Source organism: Gobio gobio, assembly GCF_949357685.1.
Source record: "Gobio gobio genome assembly, chromosome: 4".
NCBI lineage: Eukaryota > Metazoa > Chordata > Actinopteri > Cypriniformes > Gobionidae > Gobio > Gobio gobio.
This window is the reverse complement of record NC_137100.1, coordinates 31,947,684-31,966,315: the sequence shown is the minus strand read 5'-3', so window position 1 is coordinate 31,966,315 and position 18,632 is coordinate 31,947,684. Positions and strand designations below refer to the sequence as shown.

The following is an 18,632-nucleotide window of genomic DNA, read 5'->3' as shown; positions in this document are numbered from 1 at the left end:
TGCCTCCACTTGAAATAATCTGGCTCATCAGTGTGGGAGTTTTGGGATCATGTAAAAAAATAAGAGGTTTTGTACACTTCCCTACATGCTTATTTCAAGAAAACACTAAATAAATTCAAATATGAATTTGACTGATAGCATTATTCTGTTTTTAATTTCTATAGATATTGTGATAATATCGGAATCATGAATTATTTTGGCCATGATAATTGTGTGCTGAAAATCTGATCATGACAGCCCTAATTCAGAGTGATACTCCAAAGACAACCAGTATTATCCTTGTATTTTTATCATCCAAAGATCACATACAAACCGACAGACCAATATACTGTTTTTTCATGGTAATAAGCTGTCCCACAAAGCACCCTGCAGAATGTTCTGCTTTAGATAAAGTGAATGAACATAAAGTGTATGTTCATTGTATTTACAGTATGGACCTGTGTTAGGGGACGGGCTGGCCTCCTGTCGGCTCTCTGAAATACTGCTCATGCTTCCTGAGGTGTTTCCTGTCCCCAGCTGAGTCTGCTGTTGCTGGTCCTCCTGCTTTTCCTCCATGTTCCCCATCAGAGCTTTCCTGATGATGTCCTCCAGACCCAGATTACTGGCTGGATCACTAAATGAGTGGTTTCTAGGGTTTATACTGCCTGCACAGAACAACACACACACACACACACACACACACACACACACATTGGAAAAATTGAGAACAATTAAGCATTTCAAGCATTTAACAAGCATTTAAACTTAAAACAAGAAATGCACAAAACATGGAAATACATCAACCGACGCTAGTGGCATGTTAGTTATGTTCTTTATGATGAAATTAATCATACTGATAGTTGTGAAACTCACTCGATGATGTTACTGCCGGGAGATTGAAGATCTCTGTGCCTGGCTGAGCATTACCTGTTCAGATAAAGAGCAAATGGCAGGTAGATTTAGGTGCCAATTAGGTGGCAATTGTCTGAATAAAAGACATCAGTGTATCTGTGTGGTAAAGTATATATATCCTGAGCTTGGATGTCAGTAGGTCTCTGACAAAATGGGTTTGCATTGTCACTCACCGACATCTGCTTTGCGGAAGATCTCCTGCTTTTTGGACATAACCATAGGAGATGTGTTCTCCAGTTTGGTGAAGAATGAGGGCAAGTAACTGCCACTGCCTGGGGAGCGCGAGTCAGTTCTGTCACAAAAGAAAGGTCAAAGAATAGGGTTGGAAATCTGGGCAGCCAGCCCAAACTAACACAAAGACAATAAACAGACAAAAGTCTGAATATTCAGGTACATGGGCAGTCCAGTTTGCTTCACTACTTAATTTTTGATTTAGTGTTTTTTTATTCCCTAAATAAAAAAAATTGCCATTTAAAAAAGTATAAATAAATGCTCATACACCTAGTAGTACAGAGAGACAATGAGTTACTACCTGTGTTCGGGGAGGTCCTGATCTCGTCTCTGACTCTGCAGCATACCGGCCTCCTGTTTATCCAACCCAGAATAACCCTGAGGAGGAGAGATGGGCTCATAGCTGCCCTCGACCAGACCTCCTCGACCTCGATCAGGAGACCTGCCTGGCCTGATAGGGACAGACAGATAAGAGGGACTGCTGCAAGGTCAAATAAACACTTTAAATTTCTCATACACTGCAGATCACCTCATTTTTCATAGAGTATGAAAATGGTACAAAGATTCGGTCTCTCTAAACCCCTCCTTTTGAAGTGCACGCAAAGTGGATTCGCAGTGCTAAAAAAACATGTCAACATTACAAACCAAACTCTTCCAGGCTCCGCTACAATTACAGTGTTTAAAGGTGGACAATTTAGACGCCATTCGCAGTCAGTCAACTAAGACCATAGGCTGACATTATGCAAATGTGTTACATTGTTACACAAGTTTGTAACAGGAAGTGAGACTGGAATTGCTGACAACTCGTTTCAGTAGTTCAGAATCTATTATTTTAGGAGACAATAACTTTATTTGTCGTGCACTTTTTGATCTTTAAAAGAATGTGTAAAATAGCTTTTATATATAACTTAAAGGGGATTTAAGAGATGTCAGTCATTCTGAAACTGTGATGGCAAAGCTTGCTTTTTAGTCGCAAGATCCTTTAGAAATCATTCTGATATGCTGATTTGCTGCTCAAGAAATATTATCAATGTTGTAAAGAGTTGTGCTGCTTAAGGTTTGTGGAAACTGTGCTACATTTTTTCAGGATTCTTTGATTTATAGTAGGGGTGGGAGAAAAAAAATTGATGCATCGCAATTCTCTCTCCAACAATTCTGGTGGATTCGGGAATTCTGAGAATTTCAGAATTGATTCAGAGCTTTGTTTTTAACTGAAGATGCGTGATGATGCTGCATGTGTTTTAGAAACAACCATATTCTGCTTGCTTCCAATTCACACACCACTCAAACCTTCCATAAAATAATCTTTCATAAAGTTTGGAAAGGTTGAAGTGAATTACAAGGACATTCGCCATTCAAATTTAATAAGTCCTTTTTGATTAAGTGTATTATTTTCTTTAAAAAAACAATCCAAACTGTATAACTAATCACAAAATTAAGAACAACAGTGTATGTGCATGTGTTCTCATGCGGCGTGTGCGTCTCAGTCCAAATGACTAATTTAAGTAAAATTTTGGCTTTCATATATATAGTGTGTTTTTGTGTCCATATCTACCTGGCTCTTGGTTTATCTGAAGAGTTCTCGGGAGATACTCTGCTTTGTGGTCTCTGGTGGTGTGTAGTTGGAGCTGGGTTTTCAGGGCTATAGCGGTTAGAAGGTTTAACTCGACCTACAACACCTCCCACACCAGAGCTCTGGAATGTGGAGGAGGATGAAGAGGAAGGCAGTGAACTGGATGATGCGGGAAGATCCTGGCTCTTGGCGAAGTCTTGTGTAATAATATGCTGTGTGAGAGAGAGAGAGAGAGAGAGAGAGAGAGAGAGAGAGAGAGAGAGAGAGAAAGTCAGGTCAATGAAGGAGGTGTGACATGTGACATAAGCATCAGGAATATGAGTGTGACTTACCGAAATGTGGTCAGCTAGGGTCATGATGCGGTGTGTTTTCGGGACCGGCCCATAACTGTCTGTTTGTGAGGAGGGGGGCTGCTGGGGTGCAGAAGGTCCTGAATCTCCTGACTGCCTGTACCGGCTAATGTCAAACCTCATTCCTACACAACACAAGATCAGGTCAAAGAACTGATAGAAATGACAAAAATTTGCAAATGAAAAAAACTTTCAAACTTTTTTTCCTTCTTTTTTTGTGGCATAACATAACTTGGATATGTTCCTAAAAGATCTTGATAAAACAGTTCAGTTTCTTGGCTTATGGAGGCATCAGGGGTTTGAAGTCTCACCTGTGGGTGGCTGAGAGCTCTTTTCTGATGGGAAAGGCCCTTCGTTCTTCTCTTCTCTCAGGGCTGGAGAGTTAGCTGGACTAATCACCTCAATTCCACCCTGTGCCTCATAACGACTGGATGACACTAAAGGATACAGACATGCTGTTATAGCCTTGTAAGTAAATAAAGCTGGTTTGTTAGTGAGAAGAGGGTGTCCCATCTACACCTTTAATGCACTGTTTTCACCTGACACCTCCTGTTGATAATGCTAGTGCTCAACAGAAAAACAGTGAGCGGTAGTATTTCTACTGTGGTACCACCATCGAACAGAAAAGCATAAAAAGCCACATATGAAAGTTGAAAACGACATTAAATTGTTATAAACAAATTCTGTTATACTCTACTCTGTTAATATCTATGTAAATATTTAAAGCTGAATAATGTATTTTGGCACCACTAAGCCAATGTGTTATAAAAAAATTAAAAAAACGTACACAAGAGTTGGCATCGAAACATCCTTCTAGCAGACTTTATAGTAAGTCGCTTTGGAAAGAGAATACATTTCATTCTCGCTGTAAGAATTACACTCCCTATAATGGAATTACCCTGTCAAATCTGAGGTCAGGGGTTTGTCACTGTTGTCAGTCTCAGTTCCAGCTGGATCACAGGTTGTGCTTTCTAGGTTTCCTAAGGCTATTAGGTCTCGTGGCCTCAATGGCACTGGCTATCCCATTAGGTGTCCTGTTAATGCCTTCTGTTAGTAAATCCCTATGTTCATGTTTTGTCTTTCAAGTTGTCAAATTTTTTGAATCATTATTTTGCCTCTGAGCAGGATATAAAGATGTCTGTGCCACTGTGACCAACTCTCACAAATCTAGATTATGGTGAGACTCTGTTACGCATGTACATACAACGTTGAAAAGTTTGGGGTTAGTCAGAATTTTGTTTTTGATTGAAATGATTACTTTTATTCAGCAAGGATACATTAATATCCTATGTCAAATAAATGCTGTTCTTTTGAACTTTCCATTTATCAAAGAATCTTGAAAAAAAAAGTGTTTTGCAGTTTCCAGAAAAATATTAGGCATCACAACTGTTTTTAACATGGATAATAATAAGAAATGTTTCTTGAGCAGCAAATCAGCATATTAGAATGATTTCTGAAGGATCATGTGACACTGAAGACTGATGCTGAAATTTCAGCTGTCATCACATGAATAAATTACATTTTAAAATATATTCAAAAATAACATGTTTGTTTGTTTTTTTACATTTGTAATAATATTAAGTTTTTTGTTTTACCACATTTTTGATCAAATGCAGCTTTGGTGAGCTTGAGAGACATCTGTCAAAAACATTTAGAAATCTTATCAATCCCAAACTTTTGAAAATTTGTGTAAATGTGAATTATGAACTGTAGAGTGCTACGTGGATACTGGTTTCAATAAATTGATTATCATTATTACAGAAAATTAATAATAATTAAACTTTGTCTATCTGATGACACTCACTGCTGCTGGAGGAGTCAGAGCTCTGTGAGCCTCTCTCACGGGAGTCCTTATCTGGGGCAATCTGGCGCGTGATGATGACATCAATGAAGTTTGCAGCAGTTATGGTGGTCTTCCCATGCGTGCGCAGCTCCTCTTCCATGCGTGACTTTGTGGGTGGGGCTTTCTCTTTGCTCACTGCAGCTCCTCCACCCTCTGCATACACAGGATGGGAAGGTTTCCCACCAGGAAGTGACACATCCCCATATGGTGATTGCATGGAACGGCGCTCCACCTCCTGTGACTCCTGTGCTACCCGCCGTGATGACATCATGTCATCATCACGTGAGCTACAGCTATTATGCTTGCTCTCCTTGACTTTCGCAACATCCATCTGCGGGGCAGAGGCAGCAGCGTCCACTAGGGCGGCAAGGGCATCAGCTGCATTGTTGTAGCGGGAGTTGGCTTGAGCTGCAGCAGCTTGTGTTGGCATTTGCCTGGACAAGCAAAACAGAGTTGGACATTTATTAGAGAAAAACTCATTTCAAAATCTACAAATCAATATTTTACAAAAATAATGTATAAACCTGAAGAAGAAAATTTTCAATAAAAAATTATTTGTATAAGCAACTTCCACAATAAATGTATGTAAGCAGCTTACATACTGCGTTAAGAAAACTGTCTTACAACCCCAGTGAGCGAGATAAAGGGGACTATAGTGAGAAAAACTCACTTTCCGAAATTGTACATGTTTGCTTTGTATCTTTTTAGCATGTATACGGCAAGAAAGGAGAGAAGCTTTATAAGTGTTGATAGTTTTGACAGCTCTGATCTCATGTGGCCATTCCAAAGCCTCAGACCCACAACAGCAAAAGCTTGATACCATTTAAGCCTTAAAGGGATGAATTAAAAACGCAATTATCTCCTGGTTTCAAAGGACGATACATGTGTATTTTTGGCATAAAAGTGGTAAAACAGGCCATATTTAAAAAAAAATATATCATATAATAAAATAAATAAATCAAGCAAGCAAGCACAGGAGGTGGCATATATAAAAATAATAAACTAGGCTCAATAACAGAACCCTGAGGTACCCTGAAGGTAATAGGTGCTGATGATGAAAATGCACCAAGAGTCACTGTAATTGATCTGTTCTCTAGATAAGGAAAGAACCAATTTAAAACAGTTCCATGAATCCCAACCAAATGTAATGCGTTTTATAAGAATCACATGGTCTACTGTGTCAAATGCTGCACTCAAGTCCAGTAAAATCGGGGCTGCATCAGCCGAATCTGTGATTATGCGAAGGCCATTCACGACAAAAATCCAGATTTCTGTGCTGTGATCCACCCTAAAACTGATCAAAATGTGTTAAACCTTATTCTTCCCTAAAAAAAACGACATTAACTGTGCAGGAATGACCTTTTCTAGAAAAATATAATAATATGCAAGGTTGCTTTGAAATGGGTTGATAGTTCTTCAATAAAAGTTAAGTTAATATAATTCAAAAAGTTAGTGTGTGCATAATACATTTTAGTAATGAACTAATTTATTAGGCTGATGTCATGAATAGTGTATTGCTCACATGAGTGGGGTAATGACACTCTTAGAGTTGGTGCCCTGGAAGATGCTCGGCCGCTGCTGGAGGACACCCTCCTGTGATCGCACAGAGGGTGAGGGGGAACGCAGGAAACTACGGCTGCCTGGTCGGCCAGGCTGCTCAGGACCTGCAACATAAACCGGGATGAGTCCTGAGAACACTGGCAGAGTAGCTCAGTGTGTTCTAGATGGAGCAGAAGGGATCTTTATTGGTGCCATTATTTCATTCTGTATGTCAATTAGTCTTACCTCCACGCATATATTCTACTGCAGCACGTTCCCGTTCTCTCTGATCTCTCTCTCTTTCCCTCTCCCTCTCGCGTTCCTTCTCTCTCTGATTCTCCCTCTCCCTCTCCACTATGGCTGCAGTGGCACTATGATGGGCAGGATGTCCTGTGGGGAGTGAAGAACAGGCAACACACAAAAACAGTCGGGTTACAATCAAAAGGGCCCATTACATTTGCTGTACTTTTATGGAGCCAGCTGTGGTACTGTTAGGAACAGAGTCAGGATTTCAGTGATGCAAAATTATTGTGTGGATATATAAATGTATATGAATAACTTTGGGTGGAGTAAAGGCAAAGTTTTTCTAACCCTATAAAATGTCATGTTTGTCAAATTCTGAAAAATCCATTAATACAATAAAAAGCAATAAATGAATTACCTAAATCAATAATTTCAATCAGTATCAACAAAAGCCACCTTTGCACTGCAGTAGCACAAGCTGCATCCAGATGTAATTACACACTGTTTAATGCTGCTCAGATGTGGCATGAATGCAATTACAATGGCAAAAATAATGTTTTAAATAAAAAAAATTCAATAGAGAAATATGAAATGATGGTACAAAACAAAGTAATATTTTTGAATATTAAACAAAAAAACGCCAGAAGGTGGCAGCAAGAGACTGTCTTCATTCATTCATTCAAGAAAGTGGCTGTATATACGAAAGGGTCATCTACGTTCAAAGCCATAGATTCACCGCTGTTCTGGAGACACAACAGTTCCTCTGTGGCTTTCATTGGAACTATTATTTTGTTACAAAATAGAGCAAAGAATATTGACAATACTGTGTTTACAATGTACGTCACTCATTATTACCTTTTTGTTTGTTGAACTGTTGTATAAGATAAATGCTACATTTGCAATCGTGCGGATATTTGGGGAAAATGTATTCTTGCTCGTAAAATATATGATCAACATTTAAAACAACAACTCACACAGGGTATGTTTCTGTATCGAAGAGACTGAGTCTTAAATCGCTCTCTATGCACTCTCTGTGTCTATATTTGTTCTTCATTCTAGTAAGTACTAAATTCCCACTTTTATAAAGGCACAGTGTCGAGAACGGCAGTAATGTAGCGCGGCTTGCTAAGGCAGCAGACGCATCACATGCACAGTGCTTGTGTGGACGCAGTTAGTTTTGATCGCAAAAGATCAGTTAATTTGATGTATTTGGTCATGAATTTGACCTTTACGGCACTACCTTTTTCCAGTTGCAATTCAGACCAATCAATTGACACGTGATATTTGTAAATAAAATCTTTTTTCTTTTCTGTATTTTTAAACAACATACTTGGAACAGGATGTCTGTGAACTGTGCATCACTACATCAGGTGCTTCTAGTGTTCGGGTGTTTTGTTGTTCAGAATAAAGTAATCAAAAGAGCATCGCGGTGGATCTTATACTGATATTAAGAACTTGTGTTACATGAGATGAAGATCGAACTCAATACTTTTTTTTTTTTTAATAAAAATTGTTTTAATTATATATAGTGCATGTCACTCCCTAAATGTATTTCACCATGGTGAATTGATGTGACCCGAGGTTTCACTAAATGATTAGATGACTAAATGACTAAATGAAACATCAATACATCAAGGGGAGACAACAAGAGAATTAGCACCTGTACGGCCGAGGAAAAAACAAAAAGACAAAAAAACTACTGTGAACATTTATATACGGCTTTAACAAGGTGGAAAGATTTGATGATAGAGAAAACCCTGAGCAGGAATGCCCAAGTTAAACCTTTTTAACCTCTGACATTATGGTTGCTTGCTCAAGGCCAGTAAAAAAGAGCTGCCTTTTTCTGTGGTGGAAGCACCAACAAAAGTGGTATGGGTACCAGCACCTTGACTGTTGAAAAGGGGTATTTGTGGTATTAAAAAAAAAAAAATCAAGCTTGATTTTTTCTTATTCTCAGGTATTTGTATGTACTGTATGCACTCCTGTACAAGATTCAAATTGTATGCAAAGACAGTACATGGAATGATTTTAAAAGATCAGCACAGTGAGACAGACTGATATTCAAAGTAGGGATGGGCAACAGTGGTCGAGTAATCGAGTACTCGAACGTGACAGCGATCATCGATCATGAGAACGATGATCGCCCTGAAAAAAAAATATTTGTCTCTTTTTTATTGGTTATTGCATCGTTTTGCGGAGGTCTGATTGGTTAGCGTTTTACAGCACGCCTCCAGACCGCGGCGAAATAAAGGCGTGCACTGCAGTGATGTCTGGAATCACTGTGATCATTGAATGGTTAGTGCAAGATGTGCAGCGCCAATCTGTCATAGCCTACATAGCATTATAATGAAAACACGATGGAAATAGAATGCTGTAAATGATCTGTGCTTAGTTCCCCGTGTATCAGCTGATCCACAGAGAAACTAGCGAGAACACTCAGACTAGCGCGTGAAGTTCATGTGCGCATTCGCGTCCTTATCTGCAGATGCACGTTGTAAGATTACTTTTATGTTGTCTATCTGATTAATCTAATATAAGAAGCGTTTGGTTGAGCTTAATAAGCTAGAAAAGCGCTGCCGTTATACCGGCTGTTGTTCATTCTCTTCAGTTTCAGCTCAAACGCATATTTCATGCTCGACATGATGGTTTAGAGACGCCCAGCTAGCAATTAGGATCGGGCCGCTTCCGTAAAACCTGGGTCATATTCTTTTCAGATAGGCTATTTCTTTCTCAGAATCATTGATATTAGAAATGCAGCAGTGCTATACTGTTCTCGTATTTTTTAACAGTATACCTAGTTTATTTAAAGTTGGTTTTTCGCTATGAGTTCGAAAACGCGCAGTGATGTCTGTAAACGCTTCATGAATAATACAATGAAGTGCATGATGTGCAGAGTCAATCTGTCAAAGCGTTGTTAAGGGAAGAGCGCATTCAAAATGTTCCTCAAACCCTTCGCCTGTAAAATCTAGCACCCTGAAGTTCACGTGCGCATTCCATGGCGCATTCACGTCCTTTTGTGTTGATTTATGTCGTAATAGGTTCATAATAATCTTCATATTAATATTGATATAGGGTGCGTTTGGTTGAGTTTAACCAGCTAGCAAGCTCTGCAGGGTGGTGTTATTTCACAGTTTCAGCTCAAAGGCAATGCTCGATATTACTGACTTGGTTATTTGAGACGGTCATTTTATAAAGATGTTTCTTTTTCAAAGACATTTATGCTTCATAATCTAGCAGTTTTTTTTTATTTTATATGTTCATGTTTTCATATACCCGTTTTCATGTCACGTTTGTATTTGTCAACAACCGTATTTGTTGTATTTGTTTCATAACAGTATTTTCATTATTTCAATTTCAATGACGGACATGCCCCGCCCCCTGCACATGCCCCGCCCCCAATTACTCGAGTACTCGTTTTTGAGACCTATCGATGATCGAAATGAGAAATTGACAAAAATGCCCATCCCTAATTCAAAGAGCCATGAAACAGTTCTAAAAGCATATTCACACAGAGAGAAAATATATCTAGCAATTACTTTTTGTGATTACGTTCTCAGTGTAAATAGACGTTTAGACTGTTAAGGTCTACTCACCTCCAGACCACCTGCATTTCCAAGACAAGCTTTAAATATGACACTACTGACCAATATTTGACTACACTGCATGCACAGACGGGCAGGTGCAGGCAGGATCTCAAGGGAGGTAGACGTAGGGAAATACTTGCTGCAATTGGGAGTTTAGCACTTTAGTTGCCTTTTTAATTCCAACTAAAATCCTACATATTTCTACATAAATCTTTAGATACAATCTATTCTAGAACATTTCATGCAGTCAGACAATGAAACCAGCAGTTCTCTTCGTTCTTTGTAAATGTTAATAAGCTCAACCTAACCCTGCAAAATGGTACAGAATCTGTGTCAGGACCTACAGATTCAGCAGGAAACCTACTAAGTTCATTAAACTTTTCCAACACCCAAGGTCCAACCCAAGCGTGTATTGGTCCATAACTTTGATGAGTGCCTCAGACATGGGTTGGGTGTGATATTAGTAGCCTCCAATTGCAAGTAATTTTTAATACCAGTATGCCAGTTTCTCATTATTCAAAAGAAATGTCCTTTTCAGTTTAATGTACAACATAAAGCACCTGTTGCCAGGTGTCAGTTACAGAAAACCATCTAAATGCAGCTGATACCAACAACAAAAATTAAACTATAACAATTTTTTCATGTTTTCCTCAAACAAATTTAAAAAATGTTGTGAATCCATGAAAAACATTCTTTCACATTTTTGACAAAGTATAGGCTACCTTATCTGGCAACATGGGTTCAAAATTTAGCTAATGTAAAAATTACGAAGAAGGATGAATTTCAGGAAGATGGGCAAACCTTTAAAAGTACACCTGCCGTGGTGATTCTTATTTGCCATCTCGGTCATTTTGGTCTGTTGTACCCAGCCAAAAAAGTAACCACTTGCCACTGGCATGCAGGGCTGCAGGCTGTACAGGCATCACTACTTTTAACATTCAGGCCCAAACAAGAAAAACAAATTGGAATCGGGTCATTTGGACTCAGGACTAATTTTATCTGGTCTGTCTGGGGCTGGGTTTTTCCTTTTTTAGGTTTGGGTAAGAAGTGATTTGGGTCAAGTACAATTAGGACTTGTGTTGTTTTTGTATTATTACAGTTATCACAATCAATTCAGACCAACTCACAAATCAGGTGAAATGTACTTCCTTTTGCCACAGCACTGTAGATTTAGTAGTAGGAGCACTGCCACAACAGTGGTGTAGAAAACGGCTGTAGTTAGTTTTAGGTGGAAGAAAGCATCTTGATTAAAACAGCAAAAATTATCTCAGAGCAGCAGCGAAGGGCGAGTTTCTAAAGCACCATCACCACCAGGACTGGAAGGGGAAGTTCAGGTACTGGATAGGAGAGGAGGGTGGGATCCTCACCTGGAGATATGGAGGCAGGGTTGAATGCCCTAGTAGGGAAAGGGGTCTGAGGTCCAGGGATGTACGTGATGCGGTCCAGGGAGGGGGAACCTGTCCCCCCAGGGTGAGGTAACAGGATGGTAGGTGGCATCTGGGCTAGATCAATTATTCCTTTTACAGACAGAAGCAAAGGGCCAGAGGGTGAGCATCCACAACCAATCAGCTTCAACTTTACTTTAAGAGCCAACACCCTCTACTGATCTTCTAGAAACATATATTCACTAACCCACTAGAATTTAGTTCTAAAGAATTAAGAAATTTTTTTTTTGAATGAGCTCATTAACAATCTATCAATGGAGTTCAATCACAAAAAATAACAGGATATGCCAGGACTGAAAGCTGGTTTCCACAGGCTTTTTTTTCCAAAAACAATATGACACAATGTATTTTGTACATTTAGACAGCAGTACATGCTAAGGGTCTGAGGGTCAAACTCCTTCAGCTTGAATCTGCTCTACTATTATGAAACTTCCCATAATTTATGCAAAATAATGTCACATTAGACACTGGTCAACTTTTAACAGGTAACCTTATTCATGGAGATGTTACAATAGGATGCAGAGTGAACATATGTAACTAAAAAAAAAGTGGGCCTCTTAACAGGAGGGTCTAAGGAACATCTAAGGAACAGCCCCAGCCCTGGATTTAACAATCGAATTGAACTCAATGAATTGACAGCGTGCAAATAGAATTTGTTTAAGGGTCATTTGCTTCTGATGGTCTGGAAAAGGTTGCCACTAAAAGGTTGCCACACAAACACAATATCTACAAACTACATTCTTCCTTTGTTCCCTTCATTCATTGTCTCTCACACACACACACACACACACACACACACATTACCTCTAGGTGGTGGGTATGGGATGGCAATGGACGATTCACGTGGTGACAGTCCCCTCGCAACATCAGGACGTGGTATGACCTGCATCTGCTGTGATGTGATGTAATCATTCAGAATGGTTTGCCGAGTGTTCTCTATGGTGTACAGTTGGTAAGTGTTGGGGTAACCGGTCGGCGACGGTTGCCGTTGGAACATGTACGCTGCTGAGATATACAGAGGAAAACAAGGTGAGAGATGAAAAGGCAGCTGTTCTTGTCTTGACGTCAATGGTGCGGATTTGTCACAGTAGATTCGAGCAGGAACTGCTATTACCTAATGCATGAGAGCAGGTTGAAAAACCAAAACATGATGTTTACCAATGAGATAGCAGTAGTGCTTTTAAGAGAGAGCCATTACTTAGAACAATCAATTAATTTTGTGTGTGACGCATTAACTGTTTTTCCTGTAGGCCTGTTGGAAGGAAGCATGGTTTCAGAACAGAACTAATTCATAATTCACTAATTTTCCAGACCTAGGCTAAGCGTAGCCACATCTCATGCGTTCTGAGTCTGATTAAGTAATCCAGTTCAGAATAAGGTTACATCTTAGTCCAGGGATCATATTTACAAAACAACTACGGTTGTACAATGTTTTGTATTTTGTAAAATACTTTTTAAATCGGCATGACATTAAAATTCAATGCATGTTTAATTTTTTTTAACCAAAACTGGATCATCCAATGAAGATGATAGACTTCTCTCTGGTGACCTATGCTGGACTTCTCTAATCTAATTTGTTTTCATCTCTCTGTCCCCTGGAAAGATAATGCCTTAAATTACCTGGGTCCAGGACTCTGTGGTGAAAGGCGAGGCTGGGGTCCAGGTGTGGCGGCAGGTGAGTCCGGTACACATCTCCAGGTACCACAGGTCTGTGGTGGGGGTCAAAGGGGCTGTGAGAGCCATGAGGGTCAGCCCCGGACACCGGTGACTTGGAGGGAATACTGTCCCTCTGGGTTGGGGTCAGTGCGCTTTTCCTCTCATGAGAAGCTGGTTTACCTGTTGTTATATTTCCTATTTGAGAGAAAAATCAGTACAATGACCCTTGAAACTGACTGCTGGACATAAGCTATAAGAGCAATAAAACATTTGAGGGAAATAAAAAGAATCCAAAAGGCATACCCTCTTGCCCACGCAGTAGGGGTGATCCTCTGGATATGGAGTTGCTGGTGTATGTAGGGGTTCTGCGTGCATTGTTGTCATCATACATGCCTGGACTAAGCTGAGCTTTTCCCGCCTCTGTGTGCGTGGAGCGCAGGACAGATGTGGAGTTTACAACAGAAGTGTGCCGGACACGCTCGGAAGCTTTTACATCTTCGTACTTGGCCCTCTCGCGCTCAGCTGCCTCGATGGCAGAGTGGGAGATCTTCACTGGGCTTGTGATCAGAGATTTAACATTGTGCTTGATGGCTGATGGGTTCATAGTACTGCTCTCGTACTTAAGAGGAATACCCTGCAGAGATAGGGGGAAAAAAAAATATGCATGGTGAGAAAATTAGAGGCAGATGAAGAGAAATTGTTAAGACAATTAAGGCCATCTTCCTTTACTGATCTGAAAGGGATTTGAATGTTCTTCATAAATACATTTCAGTGAGGGAAACAATAACAACCTCAAATCTTGTACCTGAGTAATGGGTCCTTCCAAAACAGGAGTTTTGCGGCTATCTTGGTTCTCCTTACGGGGGATCTCATGAATTGAGCGGCCCATCTCCTTTATGGTGTTCACCCCCTCGTATGGTTTACCTTTCGTGATTCCTCCCTCATAAGAGCGTATCGGTGGACTTTCCCTCTTGATCTGTTTACCATACTTGGAGGCCTCATCATAGACTTCAGCAGAGGCTCTTGGAGTTCCTGAAACACAGGGAGAGATGTAGAAATTTCCTTAAATCTTGCGAAAAAACTAATAATTATTAATTAATAGTTTTCACTTGTATGTGGTTCTCTTGGTTAGCTGTCCAGTATTATTATTTTAAATGACAATTACACATATAATTTATATTAAAACAACTAGTTTTTAACCATAAATATTTTTATAAAATAATTAAATGTATTCATGATTGAAGGAAGTGTGGTGGGTCCGCATTACCTTGCATGATGGATCCTGCGAGTATGGATCGATCCTTAGACTCATGTGGACTTTCTCTCGGCAATGCTCTGCTGATCAAACCTGGCAGAGAAAAACTTAAGTCTTTAAAAACCTTCTCCATTGGCAAATATTCTCACATCAACTCTTTTGTACTTCATTCCTCTCAAAAAAAGCACATGAAGACATGTCTTACCTTCATAAGGTGCCGTCTCACGTGCTGGGTGTCCACGGGACCCCTCCATGATGTCATATGTGCGCTTGAGATCGTGCCCCATCCGTGGGCTTCTAGTGCCCTCTCTAGGGTTCTTAATAGCTGAAAAATATCAATAAGGTCATGTCAAAAAGACTCCTGGTAAGCTCTGGCTGTGGTGCACAATAAAATTAGAAAGTCTTGTTGCACAGTTAGCAAACATGTCATTTAGCCTTTGAAATGAAACACATCAACATTTGACTCCACTTGTGCTGTGGTGTGACTAGGGATGGACTATATAACAAAAATAATCACTTTATAACTATAACTTTTTGCCAATATTCGACATAATAGAAAACCAAAAAGAATGATTAAAATCATTTGTCATCACAAATATAACAAATATTAAAGGGGTACTTCAGCGCTCATGTGGATGAAAGACAACAACTCCCAGAATGCACTTGCTTCGCTGATCAACGAGGTCACTCCCAAAGCCACGGCTACTGGTTATCACTTGCCCAACATGACACCGCCCACCGTTGTTTTGATTTTCATAGTAATACAATCATTTTGTTCAGTTAGACAACAGATACTATAATTAAAAACTGATTGTGTCTTTTCAATAACGTGTGAGTGAGCCGAACGAAAGTCACGGCGCAGACGCAGCAGGAGTCAGATTTCATTCATCACGAGAGCTGAGCAGAGCTGAGCAGAGCTGAGGTAAGCGAGGCAGTCATTCTCGGAGCGGGTCCAGTCTGGTGCGTTTTCAGATCATGCCTACGGAAGCATAACTTACATAGGAATTCATTGAAAAGTTTAACCTCTTAACCTGCGCCCCATTTTTAAGAATTCTTTGAAAACGATATACCCAAATGAAAATGTCTGCAGCTCTTAAACCCTATGGTCTATATTCATAAACCTGGTCTTATTTTAAACTAGACACTTGAAATGTTGCTACCCAAGAGTCATAATAACTCAAAGTAATATGGGAACAGAGTAATATACATGTAAATATACATGTAAGTGACTCACGTTTTTTGTTTTTGTTTTTCACTTAGGGAAAAAAATATTATAATTTAATGTTAAGAGCCTGAAAATAACTTAAATATAAAACTGAATGTCTAATCATGTCATGATTCAAATATGAGGATGATTCTCTCAGTAATGTAGCTTCTGTGAGCTTTTATGTCAAGAAAAGTCTAGGCGTCCTTTCAAAAAGGCCATTTATTTCAGAACATTTGCTATTGTAAAGAGTAGTTTTTCATTCAAATAAATCTGCAATAAACTGCAATAAACTACTAATTATAATGGATAAACAGTTACTGAAAAACTAAAGCAACTATTTACAGAGATTACAAAGTGTAAAAAACTCATTTAGCTGATAATAAGTGTCAGTAAGAGTCTGCGCGCTCCACTGCAGTTTCTGCCATAGAGAGCGTGCCGACAGCGCACAAACAGTATTCACCAAAGCCTACTTATGCAAACTGCGCAAGATAATGCCTTTTGATTGGTTACTAAGTCCATCAATCAAACCTTTGTTGGAAAAGCATTGGCTGGGCACCGAGTGCCTTTATCCAACGAAAACCATGGGCGCAATGATTGACAGCTCACCAAGCCTGTAAGGCGCTTCCTCTATATGATGCATCACAGGAGAGACTCTGATTGAAGGAGAGAGACGAGGGTTGATCCATTTCACGTGGGAGAGACTATTCTTGCAGGGGAAGTTTGCCAGAAACGGATTAGAATCGATATTTCATTGAAAATGGACATGATTGATTACGCTAACTCAAAACTCTCTTGCAAACAAAAGTTTTTTCCCTATTTTTTCGTTGTTTTGGATTAAAAGTGGGATGCATTTTGAAGAGTGGACTCTTACACAGAGATGTATGCGGGTGTTTATTGGATTCGTCCGATCTGATCTGAATGACAGGAGATGAAAGATGAGTATCGCTAATATTATGCTAATGTTTACATGGCCGGTCCTTTAGCGTTTCCTCTCTGGTGTATTTATTGCAAAAACAAGTTCAGAACATGAATCTTGAGTGTTTTAGCTTTCAAATGATGCATAGTTTGTGATAGTTGATTGAATATTTTGTATAAAACAAAAGTAAATAAAAGTACACACACGCCCACTCACGTCAAACGCCCCGCCCACGATCCGATGTGGGTTAACAAGTTAAACACTGACTTTGCTCCGCACCGCTCCGTTATTAATGCCAGAGCCGAGCGGCCTTGTGCATTTACATTCTGTGAGTGAGATCCCTCCCCTGTGGGCGGGTTGAAAACATGCGGAACTAACTCCTTCTACTGGCTGTAGTCTATAGCCTCTGGCCAAAAAATCCTCAGATGACGCAAAATGGCGCTATTTGCGTCATCTGAGTTTTCTTTCCAGAAATAAAATAATTATCTCGTCTCAGGGGGATATGAGTGGGAAAAGTACCGTAATTTGAATATACTACCGGGTTTCTACTGATACAAAGCTTAATGCTAATCGCTGAAGTAACCCTTTAAATATTACCCAGTCCTACTAGGAAGCAGATTTGGCTCTGACCATCAAAAGAGAGGATGTGTCCACTTTTGCCTTCGTAGATGACATGAGCTTTAGAATGAGCTTCAGCTCGGCTCTTCTCTGGGCCACTCAGGTCCTCTGTGGCCAGTTTAGCAATAGTGCCTTTCAAGAGATCCGCTGCTACATTGGACTGAGTCAGGGCAGGCGTTCCCTAGAAAGAGCGAGAGTAAGAAATACTACACAACTATAAATGAAAATTAAACAAATACTACACAAAGGCCTATAATAAAGGTACCTGCGTAATGGAGCCAGCTCTAAACGTCATGCCCTCTGGGCCTTTTCCAGGAGGCCCTCTCATGTCCTGAATCTGTATGGGTCCTCCTGGGAGCAGAGGAGAGAAAGAAAACACTGTTTGGTTATGTTCTGAAGCTGCTTCTATTTCATTAACTCTTGATTTTAGTCATTTTATTGCAGATTTTAAGACAACTCACCTCTAACCACACCCTCATACTGAGCTCTGGATAAGAGACCCTCTGCCTGAGCACTCTGTCCACGTGGGGAACACTCCTCCTGCTTAATATATGACACTAAACACACACACAATCAGGTGTTTAGAGTACATATAGACTGCATGAGGTTTTCATAGTGAAACTCGAACACAAAAAGCACAACTTGAATGACTAGGGCCCCGATCACACAGAACGTGTTTTTCAGGTTCGAAAACGCGAGGCGCACCACACTGCTGTTTTTGGTCGACGTTTTTCAATTTAGAAAATAGCAGTGCGCTGCATTTTTTTTTATGTTGCTAGGAAACCCCCGAATCAGCGGTCCTGTCAGTCTCATCAAGAATGATGAATGATGAATGATGCGATGACGTCGGGTGCTTTTCCGCTCCGAGTTGATTTTTTTTCCAACTTCAGGCGCTCCTTCTAAAATGTGAGGCGTAGCAGGTGGTTAAAACGCGAGGCGCCCGGGGTGCATAAGCAGCGTGCATAACACTCTCTGCCAACAGAAATCTATTCAAAAAAGGCGCCTCTCGCTGCAAATACACGTTCTGTGTGATCGGGCCCTGCTTAGCTTGACTGTGGCATAAAAGTGTATTTATACTCAATCTCTTGTTGGCCTCTCACCAGGTTTGGAAGGGTCTTGCTGTCTTGGCAAGCCGAGTAAAATTGATCCTCCTGTGGTCTTTCCTACCTCTGGTACGTACACAGCGTGTGTTTGAGACGGAAGGTATGTTCCTGGCGTTCCCTGAAGGGCATGGGTGGAAGAAGACACAAGTCAGATTGGAATACAAGGAAAACTCATGAT

General features: G+C 40.1%; 2 protein-coding genes across 6 annotated transcripts in view; both read right to left on the bottom strand.

Annotated features, from left to right (window-relative positions):
• Window positions 1-18,632, bottom strand: part of cenpv (centromere protein V) — a 278,526-nt gene that overhangs the window by 89,960 nt on the left and 169,934 nt on the right. The window lies entirely within an intron of this gene.
• The window catches only part of ncor1 (nuclear receptor corepressor 1), a 137,653-nt gene that overhangs the window by 3,292 nt on the left and 115,729 nt on the right, over window positions 1-18,632 (bottom strand). For 2 of the 4 annotated variants that reach the window (XM_079815098.1, XM_079815096.1), the window contains exons 26-46: window positions 18,452-18,572; window positions 17,813-17,908; window positions 17,617-17,702; window positions 17,364-17,532; window positions 14,816-14,935; window positions 14,623-14,703; window positions 14,161-14,387; window positions 13,659-13,989; window positions 13,320-13,550; window positions 12,504-12,704; window positions 11,622-11,771; window positions 6,674-6,817; window positions 6,411-6,552; window positions 4,850-5,322; window positions 3,357-3,482; window positions 3,028-3,170; window positions 2,678-2,907; window positions 1,424-1,573; window positions 1,065-1,183; window positions 853-906; window positions 438-644 (exon numbers count right to left, since the gene is read on the bottom strand). In XM_079815098.1, coding sequence (XP_079671224.1) covers window positions 438-644; window positions 853-906; window positions 1,065-1,183; window positions 1,424-1,573; window positions 2,678-2,907; window positions 3,028-3,170; window positions 3,357-3,482; window positions 4,850-5,322; window positions 6,411-6,552; window positions 6,674-6,817; window positions 11,622-11,771; window positions 12,504-12,704; window positions 13,320-13,550; window positions 13,659-13,989; window positions 14,161-14,387; window positions 14,623-14,703; window positions 14,816-14,935; window positions 17,364-17,532; window positions 17,617-17,702; window positions 17,813-17,908; window positions 18,452-18,572 — 3,601 coding nt within the window. The remainder of the gene's footprint in view (window positions 1-437; window positions 645-852; window positions 907-1,064; window positions 1,184-1,423; window positions 1,574-2,677; window positions 2,908-3,027; window positions 3,171-3,356; window positions 3,483-4,849; window positions 5,323-6,410; window positions 6,553-6,673; window positions 6,818-11,621; window positions 11,772-12,503; window positions 12,705-13,319; window positions 13,551-13,658; window positions 13,990-14,160; window positions 14,388-14,622; window positions 14,704-14,815; window positions 14,936-17,363; window positions 17,533-17,616; window positions 17,703-17,812; window positions 17,909-18,451; window positions 18,573-18,632) is intronic. The other 2 variants (XM_079815099.1, XM_079815097.1) reach the window with 1 other exon arrangement.